Source organism: Salvia splendens, chromosome 17 (genome assembly GCF_004379255.2).
Source record: "Salvia splendens isolate huo1 chromosome 17, SspV2, whole genome shotgun sequence".
NCBI lineage: Eukaryota > Viridiplantae > Streptophyta > Magnoliopsida > Lamiales > Lamiaceae > Salvia > Salvia splendens.
The window spans coordinates 27,462,071-27,474,552 of NC_056048.1; the positions used below are offsets into that span (position 1 = coordinate 27,462,071).

Below are 12,482 nucleotides of genomic sequence, written 5' to 3' on the forward strand. Positions count from 1 at the left end.
TAGGCAAAATTGCACCAAAGTAAATGCCAAATCAAAGAAAAAAGATTCATTTGACATGTATCCAATAAACATAATTGTCTCATTTATGATTCTCCATATCAATAAAGTTTCATGATAGAAAACAATGAAGACAAAAGGTGCACAGAGTTGCATGAAAAGAATATGATACTTACTTGCAACAACATTCAAACGGGGTGGCCATCGACATAGATTTTCAGATTTCCATGGTGGTTGTGCCACTCCGAATCAATGCGTAGTTCTGAGCAATCTGTAATATACAACTCTTCTAATTTAGTGAGGTGCTTCAATGCATCCACAGAAGGCAGACGCTTCAACTTGTTGCATCTTTCTAGATATAACTCTGATAGAGATGAGAGGTTCCCCAACCATTGGAGCAATTCTTCTACTCCTATATTCTCCAATATTAATACATAAACAGAGGTGAGATATTGAATTGATTGGGGCAGCCACTCCCAATTTTCCATCCCCTTCAAACTTAAGTAACGCAATGAGTTGCAGCATCCCTTCCACAGTCTCTGCAATGCCAACACTATCCTCTCTTGACCATTCCACACTCACATCTATGCTTAATGATTTCAAGCTGCTAAGATCCCAACTCTCAACACTAGCACCCTTCAACTTAGGAACACCTCTGATTGTTAACCGTGTGAGACGAGTAGAGGATTTAGCGAGGCAGTCAATTAGCATTGGTAGATTCTTTAGCCTCCTTAATCCTTCCAATACAAGATCCTCAATTGTAGGGGCCCACGACTCTAGCATTTCACACGGCAATTCCATCAGCTCTCCGCATCCTATAATTCTCAGCTCATAGAGGATCCCTTCTGATTGTCTTGCTCCGCCACTTGCATTCCCAATCGACTTCAGATTCTCACAATAAAAAATAAACAATTTCTCCAAAGAATGGAGGGTGTCCAATCCATCTGGTAATTCTCTCAACACAGGACATTCTGATATGCACAAAGATGAGAGATTCTGATTGTTATAGAATAATCGTTCTGGCATTCTGGCAGACATTCCAATCGATCTAACTCTTCAATTCTGAGGGACGTTAAATGATTGAATGAAGTATTTATGAGCCTCACCTTCTTCAGTCTGTACAAAGAAAGAGACTTGAGATTAGGCAAGTGCTCTACCATTGGGATTTCCTCTATCTCTGAGCAATTGGAGAGTTTTATTTCAATCAAGTTGGCAAGCGGTACCCAAGACCCTTGAGGCCCATCACATACTTCCATCTTCACAATCCATGTTGGAAATCTTTTGCCTCTAAATCCAAAAATCTCCACCTTCTTCAGATTTCCACGTCATTTCTTTCATTTTCTCTACCATCACTCCAACAAAACGCCAAATAAAATAAGTTTGGCTTTTGAAACATATTTGCTTTCTGAGCCTCTTCTTTGTCATGCACCTCCTCCAGATTACAAATCATTAGCCTTCCTTTAAGATTCTTCAAACTTCCAAGCTTTTCAATTTGGTAGCCTTTCTCTTTGCCTACTGTGAAGTAAGGTAGTGTTTGAAGACTAGTTAATCTCCCAATCTCCGCTGGCAACTTTGTACGAGAATTGATATGAAGATGCCTTAAGTTAAACATGTACTTCAACGTATTGGGCAGTTTCACTAAATTCCATATGTTTGCTCTTAATGTTTGCAAGTGATGGAGTTCACCAATCCACTTGGGCAACGTTCCAATCCATGTATTCGAAATATTCAGATTTCTCAAATGTATCATCTTCCTAACTGAATTCGGAAACTCTTTATCACCAAAACCAGAAAGAGTAAGATTATGCAAACATTCGAAGTTTGACAACTTCGCATCAAAAGTTTCACATTCCAGGAATAGTGTGCGCAAATGCTTAGCCACTTTTTCCGGAATAGGACTTGATTCTTGGTTGAGAAACACGTATCGAAATGGAGTGCTACCATCTTCATTATTGGATAAGACAGAAGATGCAAGATCATGCACCAGATCATGCATCACACACTCTGAAACATTTCCATAATCATCACTCATTTGAATTTGCAACAAAGAGTTCTGTAGAAGCACATTAAAATACATGTCGCCCACGGACTCCATGTCATCTCTTCGGCTTGGTTGAAGAAACCCTTCTGCCATCCATAGTTCAATCAACTCCTCCTTCACGATTGTCCAACCTTTGGGGAAAACCGAACAAAACGTGAAGCACTTCTTGAGCGATGGTGAAGACAAATGATCAAAACTCAATTTCAATATTTTTGAGATATATTCACCTCCTTGAGCATCTGAAAGCCAATTTTCATTGATTAAGCGCCACTCTTCTTCGGACTTACTGCGAAGCACTCCTCCGACTACATTGGCAGCTAAAGGCAAACCCCAACATCTTTTAGCAACCTGTCTTCCAATCATCTCAAATCCGGATGGAACTTCACCATTTTCATCAAAAGTTTTGGCTTTGATTATGGACCAACATTCTTCATCTGATAAGCGATTCAAATGATGAATATGAAATGTGTTAACAATTGAAGCAACTTTTTTACTCCTGGTGGTGATCAAAATGCCATTTCCCGTAGTGGAAGTAACTCCAGATATGGAATTTATAAAGTCTTCCCACATTTGAACATCTTCATTCCATACATCATCAAGAACAAGAACATAAGTTTTAGACTTGAGAACTTCTTGAAGCCTTTTCAGGATAACTTCCTTGATCTCAACTCATACTCACATTAGACCTTCACTTTCTTTGGGCCTGTTTTCTGTATGGGCCTCAATTAAACTTCCTCGTTTTTTTATATTTAGCGGAGGAAATAAGATTAAAACTTCTAAGAAATAAAGTTAGACATGCCCAAAAAGCTTCATGGAAATACTGGGTTTACATGTTAATTGTGTTTGTGAGTTTAGGCTTTTCTTTCATTTAATTGAACTTGATTCTTCATAGATGGGCCTAAAATGGATTGGGCCTTGCTATATATATAGGGCAAGCCTAGGGGGAGGGAGTAGTAACTACATGCCAATCAGTTTGTATAGAAATTATCACTAAAAGATAATTAAAAATACTATTGTTATTGCATGCATTAAATTTTAATCTTTTCGTCCGCTGTGAAATGAGGAGTGGGGTGTGTTATATTTTTAACTATTCTTTAAAATTGTTTTAACAACTAAATTGTATGAATTAGATATTCAAATCAAAGGCTAACATCATTCAACTCGGAATATCAAAATATTATAAAAAAATGTCAACAAGGGTATTAAGGTTAATTAACAACAAATTACAAATTAGTTATAACTAACTTTTGAAAAAATATCACAATACTTTAAATACATATAACTATCACAATTTAAATTATTTTTGCACACAACATATATCAAATTAAATATAATTTTATAAGGATTCTAACGAAGTCTCACTTGCATATGTTCCAATGTCAATTTTTGGATTTTAATGAAGCAGTTTAATGTCAATGTAGTTATCAAAATATGTCAACATAATATGTATAAAATGTCAATTCGAAATTGTATTGACATATTCGAGACATCGTATTGATATCTTTATTAAACTACATTGACATTTTGATCTAAAACCCTAATTTTGGGAGTTTAATTATCCTTTTATATTTAAATAATAAAAAAAGAATTTACACATAGCAAATTATAGACCACTAGATCTCTAAACATCTTATGATCTCTAATTAGTTGTAGTTAGCAATTTAGGAAGAGTAAGCAATTGATCACACCCTGATTGCTAACTCATTATTTAATTGCCAACTACAACTAATTTAAGACCATAGGATTTTAGAAATCTTGTGATCTACAATTTGCCATGTGTACTTTCGTTTTTCAATTTTTAATATTAAAAAGATAATAGCAACTATCAAATTTAGGGTTTAGAAATACAATGTCAATACAGTGTATGAAATACATCAACACAAAGACATGACAATGTCAATACAATTTCATATTGACATTGTACAAGCATTGTATTAACATATTATGTGCAGTGTATTGATATAAAGCTGTTAACGAAATTTATGAAATTTTTTGATAATTTTTTTTCAAATTTTGACATCGAAACATATGCAAGCGAGATCTTGTTAGAATAATAAATTGTCTTTAATTTGATATATATGTTGTGTGATATTTTTCAAAATTTAAATCGAGAAAGTTATATGCATTTTAAAGTTGTGTGATATTTTTCAAAATTTAGTTACAACTAATTTGTTGTAAATTGACCTTAATACCCTTATCCACGTGCAACTTTCGAATCCAAGTATTCGAAATATTCAGATTTCTCAAATGTACCATCTTCCTAACTGAATTCAGCAACTCTTTGTTATCAGACAGAGTAAGATTATGCAAACATTCAAAGTTTGAGAACTTCGTATCGGAAGTTTTACATTCCAAGAATAATGTATGCAAATGCTTAGCCACTTTTTTCGGAAGAGGATTTGATTCTTTGTTGAGAAACATGTATCGAAATGGAGTGCCGCCATCTTCATTATTGGATAAGAAAGAAGATGCAAGATCATGCACAAGATCATGCATCTCACACTTTGAAACATTTCCATACTCATCTTTATCTTTAACTTGCAACAAAGAGTTTTGTAGAAGCACATTAAAAAACATGTTGCCCACAGATTCCATGTCATCTCTTTGGCTTGGTTGAAGAAAGCCTTCAGCCATCCATAGTTCAATCAACTTCTGCTTCTCAATTTCCCAACCTTTGGGGAAAATCGAACAAAACAAGAAGCACTTCTTGAGAGACGCTGAAGATAGGTGATCAAAGCTCAATTTCAATATTTTTGAGAAATTATCACCTCCTTCACCATCTGAAAGCCGATTTTCATTGATGAAGCGCCACTCTTTTTCGGACTTACCACGAAGCACTCCCCCAACTACATTGGTAGCTAAGGGCAAACCCTGACATCTTTTTAGCAATCTTTCTTCCAATCATCTCGAATCCTGATGGAACTTCACCATTTCCATCAAAAGTTTTGGCTTTGATTATGGTCTTGGTATGCTGGAATGATGGGTCGGATCCCTCGTGGGAACCGCGGGAGGTCATGAAGAAGCGTTTTCCTAGCCTTCCGCTTGAGGACAAGTTGGTCCTTAACTGAGGGGGAGTTGTTACGAATGCAACTACACCAACTGACGTGGAGCAGCAAGCTCAGGAAGAAGAGGTGGTACCGGACACGGAGGAGCAGCCTGCGGTAAGGGAGAAGGAGAGCTCGTCGACGAGGGCAAGGGAGTTGAGGCCGAGAGACAAGCTCAAGATGCCGGCCAAATTCCAGAACTTCACCACCAAATAGGCGTGAAGTTCATATCATGGCAGCAGCTTTATTATTATGTTTTTCTTGTTAATTTATTTTATTATTTCTTTTGAGATATTAATTTATTTTAGTTGAGTCCGGCTAAAACTATAAGGCCCCGTTTGGGTTTTCTTTGTTGGTTCTTTTCCGTAACAGTATCACACAACAGAAATTGAATTTTATTTTTCAAACAATAATATCTAACGTATGTAATTTAGTGAGGTGCTTCAATGATCCACAGAGGGCATACGCTTCAACTTGATGCAGCTATGTAGAGATAGATACTTGTGAATGATATGCAATCACACTGTCAATTAAGGTGCCGTTCGGTTGCCATAACGAATAGCATGAGACTATCCATCTAGGATTAAATTGTGGGATTATTTTAGTTGGAAGAGGAGGCTATAACTAATTATCATGAGACTATGCATCTAGGATTAAGTTGAAGGGTTCAATCTTATGAACCAAACATGATACATATTTAATCATGAGATTTAATCTTGCCAACCGAACACCTCCTAATTGTATTGGAGTTGCTACTATTTTTCTCCTTCAAAAATTTGTATTTGGACTCCTTTTTTCTTTCGGCTCGTTTTATTGTTTGGGCCTCGATTAAACTTATCCCAAATGAAAATAAAATTAGAAGTATAAATATGGATCAAAATTAAGTGGTCCGGACACATTACTACGTGGTCTGCAAAATATTTATCGTTACATTAAATTCAAAATCCAATATATAGGAGAAGTATTTACTTTTGTCATGACTTTGGAACTATATATTTCACCGTGCAATGTTTTTATTCCATGTCGTAGCTAAACTTCTTGGCCACTATAAGCTTTACCCTAACAATCCAGGATTATAATTATTATTTCACCGGGCAATGTTTTTTAAATTAATGATTTCATTAAAACAAATGAAAATTACATGAAAAGGGCAGTTGGAGTATTGTAGCATCGGCTAAGAAAATTTAAAATTAAAATCAAGGAGTATTATACACTGCATGTCCTAATGAAGATGATATTTTTTGTTTGTCACAAACAAAGAAGGTGATTCATTTCTAAAAATGAAATACTACTATATTTAGTTATTCTTTTTCTATTTTATTTCCTCTTCACTTAATTAACAAATAAATTATAGTATAAAATTCCTTGAATCCAAAAAAATGCCATTTTTGTTGGAGCCAAGCCAAGGAAGTAGTAATAAAACATAAAAAGATGTGGCTTTGGAAGACGTAATTTGGTGGCAAGAGTTGTAATTTGATTGTTTGGGAACTCATCCAAAAACCAACTAATCAATGTGGATTGGGAATTGGAGACATTTGCATCAAGAACGTCTCACTTCTATCTAAATGGTGGTGGAAATTATTACCAAAAACCATTGCAGAAGGATACTGCTAATAACATTTCAACAATATTCAACCATATCAAGTCTCGTATAAACTTGATGTGTTGTTCCTTCAATCATCACTCAACCTTCATTAATCCTATCTCCTCTATGTGCTAAGAATAAATCAAGATTCAAAAATTATATATGTTCAGACGTCTCTTTATCACAACTGCTTGCAAATAAAATGATTAAAATTTATCATGCAACAGTACTCCTCCAATGTAGTCATAGTCATGTGTTCGATTCCGAGAGGAATTTAAAGTAATTTGACAGTAAGTACTCCAATGGATCCACAAATCAAAGTAAAAAAAATATTCATCCACATAAACTGGTGTAATAGCATTAACATTTAGAAGATTTCAGACCTCAATTCCTTAGCACGTTACCAACTGGGACACCGACGACTACGACCCCATCTGTCTTACTGAAGTCCTGAGTTTGCATAAACTATACCTATAACAACAAAAATCATATATCATCAATATTTATTTTATCTATAGTTTTATATTAAAATTTTCAAATTTAGTAGCTTTGGAAATAAATGTAAAACCGCAGGCAATATATTAAAAATGGAGAGAGATCCATTGCTTGGTGTATGGAAAAATGATACTTACTAGCAACAACATTCAAACGGGGTGGCCATCGACATAGATTTTCAGATTGCCATGGTGGTTGCGCCACTCCGAATCAATACGTAGTTCCGGGCAATCTCTAATATACAACTCTTCTAATTTGGTGAGGTGATTCAATGCATCCACAGAGGTCAGACGCTTCAACTTGTTGCAATTCCATAGATATAACCCTCTTAAAGATGAGAGGTTCCCCAACCATTGGGGCAATTCTTCTACTCCTATATTACTCAACCTTAACTCATCAAGAAGAGTGGTGAGATATTGAATTGATTGGGGCAGCCACTCCCAATTTTCCATCCCCTCCAAACTTAAGTAACGAAGTGAGTTGCAGCATCTTTGCAGCATTCCTTCCACAGTCTCTGCAATGCCAACACTATCCCCTCTTGACCATTCCACACTCACATCTATGCTTAATGATTCCAAGCTGCTAAGATCCCAACTCTCAACACTAGCAGCCTTCAATTTAGGAACACCTCTGATTGTCAAATATTTGAGACAAGTAGATGATTTTACGAGGCAGTCAATTAGCATTGGTAGATTCTTTAGGCTCCTTAATCCTTCCAATTCAAGTTCCTCAATTGTAGGGGCCCACAACTCTAACATTTCACACGGCAATTCCATTAGCTCTCCGCACCTTCTAATACTCAGCCGACGGAGGATCCCCTGTGATTGTCTTGCTCCGCCACTTGGACTCCCAATCGACTTCAGATTTTCACAATGATGAATATACAAACTCTCCAAAGAATTGAGGGTTTCTACACCTGCTAATTCTCTCAACACTCGACAATTTGATATGTACAATAATGAGAGATTCTGATTGTTATAGAATATCCATTCTGGCAGACAATCCAATTGATCTAACTCTTCTATTTCGAGTGATGTTAAATGATTGAACGAAGCATTTATGAGCCTCACCTTCTTCAGTCTGTACAAAGAAAGAGACTTGAGATTAGGCAAGTGCTCCAGCGTTGGGATTTCCTCTATTTCTGAGCAATTGGAGAGTTTTATTTCAGTCAAGTTGTCAAGCGGTACCCAAGAGCCCTGAGGCCCATCACGTACAGCCATCTTCTCAGCCCACGTTGGAAATCTTATGCCTTTGAATCCTGAAATCTTCAGCTTTTTCAGATTTGATTGAGGTTGGAGACCTTCCAATACGCTCTCATCATTTGTTCCTTCTTCTCTACCATCACTCCACGTATACGCCAAATCAAATAAGTTTGGTTTCTGAAACATATTTGCTTTCAGAGCCTCTTCTTTATCATGCACCATCTCCAGATCTTTAATCTCTAGTGATCCTTTGAGGTTATTCAAACTTCCGAGCTCTTCAATTTGGAAGCCCTTCTCTTTGCCTACTGTGAAGTAAGGGAGTGTACGAAGACTAGTTAATCTCCCAATCTCCTCTGGCAACTTTGTATTAGAATCGATATGAAGATGCCTTAAGTTAAACATATACTTCAACGTACTTGGCAGGTTCTCAGACCTCCAGCATGCTCTTAATGTTTGCAAGTGATGGAGTTCACCAATCCACTTCGGCAAGTTTACAATTTCTGTTTCATAAACATTCAGATTTCTCAAATGTATCAACTCCCTAATTGAATTGGGCAACTCTTTATAACCACCAGAAAGAGTCAGATTATGCAGACGTTCAAAGTTTGAGAATATAGTACCAGGAATTCCACCTTTCAAGAATAATGTACGCAAATGCTTAGCCACATTTTTTGGAATAGGACTTGATTCTTCTTCAAGAAACTTGTATCGAACTACAATACTGCCATCTGCATTATTGGATACGACAGAAGATGCAAGATCATGCACAAGATCATGCATCATACAACTTTTCAAATTTCCATAAACACCTCCCATTTGAACTTGCAACAAAGAGTTCTGTAGAAGCACATTAAAAAACATGTCACCCACGGACTCCATGTCATTTCTTCGGCTTGGTTGAAGAAACCCTTCTGCCATCCATAGTTCAATCAACTCCTCCTTCAGGATTTTCCGACCTTTGGGGAAAACCGAACAAAACGTGAAGCACTTCTTGAGCGACGGTGAGGGTAGGTGATCATAGCTCAATTTCAATATTTTTGAGATATTTTCACCTCCTTGAGCATCTGAAAGCCAATTTTCATTGATTAAGCACCACTCTTCCTCGGACTTACTGCGAAGTACTCCTCCGACTACATTGGCAGCTAAAGGCAAACCCCGACATCTTTTAGCAATCTGTCTTCCAATCATCTCAAATCCGGATGGAACTTCACCATTCTTATCAAAAGTTTTGGCCTTGATTAAGGACCAACAGTCTTCATCTGATAAGCCATTCAAATGATGAATATGAAATTGGTTAACAGTAAAAGCAACTTTTTCACTCCTGGTAGTGATCAAAATGCTATTTCCCGTAGTGGAAGTAACTCCAGACATGGAATTTATAAAGTCTTCCCACATTTGAACATCTTCGTTCCATACATCATCAAGGACAAGAAGATAAGTTTTAGACTTGAGAACTTCTTGAAGCCTTTTCAGGATTAGTTCCCTCCTCTCAACTCCATCACCATCTGAAGTCAATGCCGAAAGGATTTTTTTGAAAAGACTAATTGGATCAAATTTTTGAGAAACATGAACCCAAATAAGTGATCCGAATCGAGCCTTTATGCTTTCGTGATTAAAGACTTTCCTAGTCAACGTAGTCTTCCCCATACCCCCCATTCCCACAAGAGCAACCATGGAAAAGATCCGATCTTCGTGGATCTGGGTGAGCATGTCAACTAGTTTAGACACATCATCGTTTCTTCCAATAAAGATTGGATCAAGACTGAACGAATCCGTCTCAATGGAAGTATGAGCAATAGCAGGTGCGTTCACAATCACGCTTTGAATGCCAAGATCTGTTGCCCTTTTATTCATACACTCAAAAGTAGCATTGATTTGTTTGATCGTGTGTGCCATATCACGCCGATGCAAAATGCCATTAAATGATGAGAAGCATGAGAGTACCTTATCCTTGCCTTTGGGTGTCCTCATTTTCTTCGCTTTTTTGTGGAGAAGATGATAGCTGAGTTCATCCAAGACGTTGTCAGCATCGAAAGCCACGACTTCAAGCTCCCTCAACCAGATCTTGGCCGAATCTTGGGTGATGGATTTCTTCTCAGCATCATTCAAGTATGCTTGAATCGTCTCCAAAGTCCTCTGCAGCTGTTGAGCATCTTTATCGAGACCTCGAAGCAGAGAATACTCATCCTTGAAAAGGTTGATCAGGTTTTGGACAAGAACTTCAATGGCTGCTGAAGACGCTCCATCCATAGTTTTGCAATGGGAAATACTATTCTCTAGACTCTCCTACATTGTGACACCAATTGTCCTTCATAATTATATTTGGGCTAAACAATTAATCACATGTAAGTAACAGAGATGAGAATAAAAAGGAAATTGGTTAGACATTCTGATCACGAGAACAAACATTTGACAAATTTGTTCTCTATAATGACCATGTTTTCGATTTATGAGAGGCGATTTAGGATTTATGCTGGTTAGAATCAAACGGCTGTATAGATTTCTTGTCAAAATTCTTCAAATTTCATTTTTCTTCAAATATTCTGTTAATTGGTAGTATAAGATATATAAATTCTACCAAGTAGTTTGTGAGCTTCGCGATGATTAGCAACAATCTTAAGCAATTTGGGTTGAAATCTCTAAGTCTCTACTTCTTAACTGAACAACAGAGCACATGATATTAGTTGATATGGAATCTATATATGAAACTACAAAAAACAAATACTGCATATAAATAAGAAAGGGCACTCCATCAACAGAAAATGGAAAACGAAAGTACTACTTACTTGCTGCAGAAGAAATTGCTCTCTCAATCTCTCAGATCAATTTCAAATATTGAGAATTTGAATTTGAGGTAGCAAAACAAATTATCTCAGCAGGGCATCAATTATTGAAAAGTTAAAGCTAGTGGCTATTTTAAAATTATATTGTTGACCATAATTAGTCATTATTTAGTTTAAAGTCGAAGACTCTTGTTCGACGACACCCCACAGTTCTAAGGCCATCCACCACGCCGTTCCTTAACCATTCCTTAAACTACTATTTGCGAGTCTTACTGTATTTTTTTACTCCATTCCTTAACTAAGGAACGGAACCTACAACCCTCCGTTCCTTATCCGTTTCTTAACCGTTCCTTAAATTACTATTCATTCAATTTCATTTTTTATTTTTATTTCCAACTCAATTCAATTAAAACAAACACACTTAATTAATAAAAAACACACAACATAAAAAAAATTACAACTTAAAATTCTAAAAAATAAAAAACACACAATTAAAATCCTAAAAAATTAAACGTTGCATAATTTAAAATACAAATTTAAAGAAAATAAAAAAAACTACTCCGCCTGCGAATCATCCCCCGAAGGCGGTCGAGGTGGAGGGGGAGTCGGAAGGCCAAGTTGTGCTGCCATATGCCCGGCGAATCATCCCCCGAACCCCGCCGTGCCCGGCGTCGACGAACCGAAACCACCCAGTGTGTTGTACATGGTCTCCCAATCGTTAAACGTGTTGAGATCCCACCCGCCGGAGCCGGCACCGCCGAAGTTGCCGTCGCCGGACATTTTTAGATGAGATGTTAGATGAAAATTAGAGAGGAAATGAAGTTGATTTAGGAAGAATAGATGTGTAGTTGTGTGTGAAATGAGAATGAATTAGGAGTATTTATAGAGTAAAAAATAAAAAAATAAATAAAAAAAAAGAAAAAAACGGATATAAATAAACGGTAATATTACCGTTAAAAAAAATTTAAAAATTGAATTTTTTTAAAAAAAAGATTTATTGCGTCAGCACGTGACGACGCCCACTCGCGGGCCGGCGAGTGGGCGTCACGCACGACGCAGGGTGCGCCACGTCGCCGAAGCGCATGGCGTGACAGCCCGTCCCGTGTCTCGCGACGACGGGTTACGGGACGGCACGACGACGGGCTGGGGACGGAACGCATCGCTGCAACGCGTTCCGCGGCGGTTTCGTCCCTCCGGAACGAAACGCGGGCCGGCGACGGAACGCGTTGTGGATGCTCTAACAACTACTTGTAGTGGGCTAATTTTTTTTTTTAAAAAAAAACTTTAACTATTTATCCTATCAGTTGAAGAAATAAAGGATGAGAATTTAAAGGG

General features: G+C 37.1%; 2 protein-coding genes across 4 annotated transcripts; both read right to left on the reverse strand.

Moving 5' to 3' along the window:
* Positions 1 to 1,309: 1,309 nt before the first annotated feature.
* LOC121774569 (putative disease resistance protein RGA3) lies at positions 1,310 to 5,054 on the reverse strand. The gene is made up of 3 exons (XM_042171418.1): positions 4,889 to 5,054; positions 4,231 to 4,755; positions 1,310 to 2,472 (listed from the first exon to the last, which is right to left on the reverse strand). Exons 1-3 carry the CDS (start codon positions 5,052 to 5,054, stop codon positions 1,310 to 1,312), a joined length of 1,854 nt encoding a protein of 617 aa, XP_042027352.1.
* Positions 5,055 to 6,907: 1,853 nt separating this feature from the next.
* Positions 6,908 to 11,272, reverse strand: LOC121774174 (disease resistance protein RGA2-like). 3 transcript variants are annotated; one of them, XM_042171090.1, is made up of 3 exons: positions 11,151 to 11,272; positions 7,300 to 10,650; positions 6,908 to 7,138 (listed from the first exon to the last, which is right to left on the reverse strand). In XM_042171090.1, the coding sequence occupies exon 2, from the start codon at positions 10,612 to 10,614 to the stop codon at positions 7,312 to 7,314; it is 3,303 nt and encodes a 1,100-aa protein (XP_042027024.1). In that variant the 5' UTR covers positions 10,615 to 10,650; positions 11,151 to 11,272; the 3' UTR covers positions 6,908 to 7,138; positions 7,300 to 7,311. The 3 variants fall into 3 exon arrangements, with proteins under 3 accessions (XP_042027024.1, XP_042027025.1, XP_042027023.1); XM_042171091.1 differs by having other exon boundaries at positions 7,300 to 10,672; positions 11,151 to 11,216; XM_042171089.1 differs by lacking the exon at positions 11,151 to 11,272 and having other exon boundaries at positions 7,300 to 11,024.
* Between the last annotated feature and the right edge of the window lie 1,210 nt (positions 11,273 to 12,482).

Excerpts from the sequence above, each read along its gene's own strand:
- LOC121774174 (XM_042171090.1), bottom strand. The coding sequence starts at position 10,614 with ATGGATGGAGCGTCTTCAGCAGCCATTGAAGTTCTTGTCCAAAACCTG.
- LOC121774569 (XM_042171418.1), bottom strand. The coding sequence starts at position 5,054 with ATGACCTCCCGCGGTTCCCACGAGGGATCCGACCCATCATTCCAGCAT. Across the intron at positions 4,756-4,888 it reads GTTTGCCCTTAGCTACCAAT|CGTCTCTCAAGAAGTGCTTC; the intron begins GTAGTTGGGGGA and ends ACCTATCTTCAG. Across the intron at positions 2,473-4,230 it reads AAAGTTGCACGTGGATAAGG|ATGAAGAATGTTGGTCCATA; the intron begins GTATTAAGGTCA and ends ATCGCTTATCAG.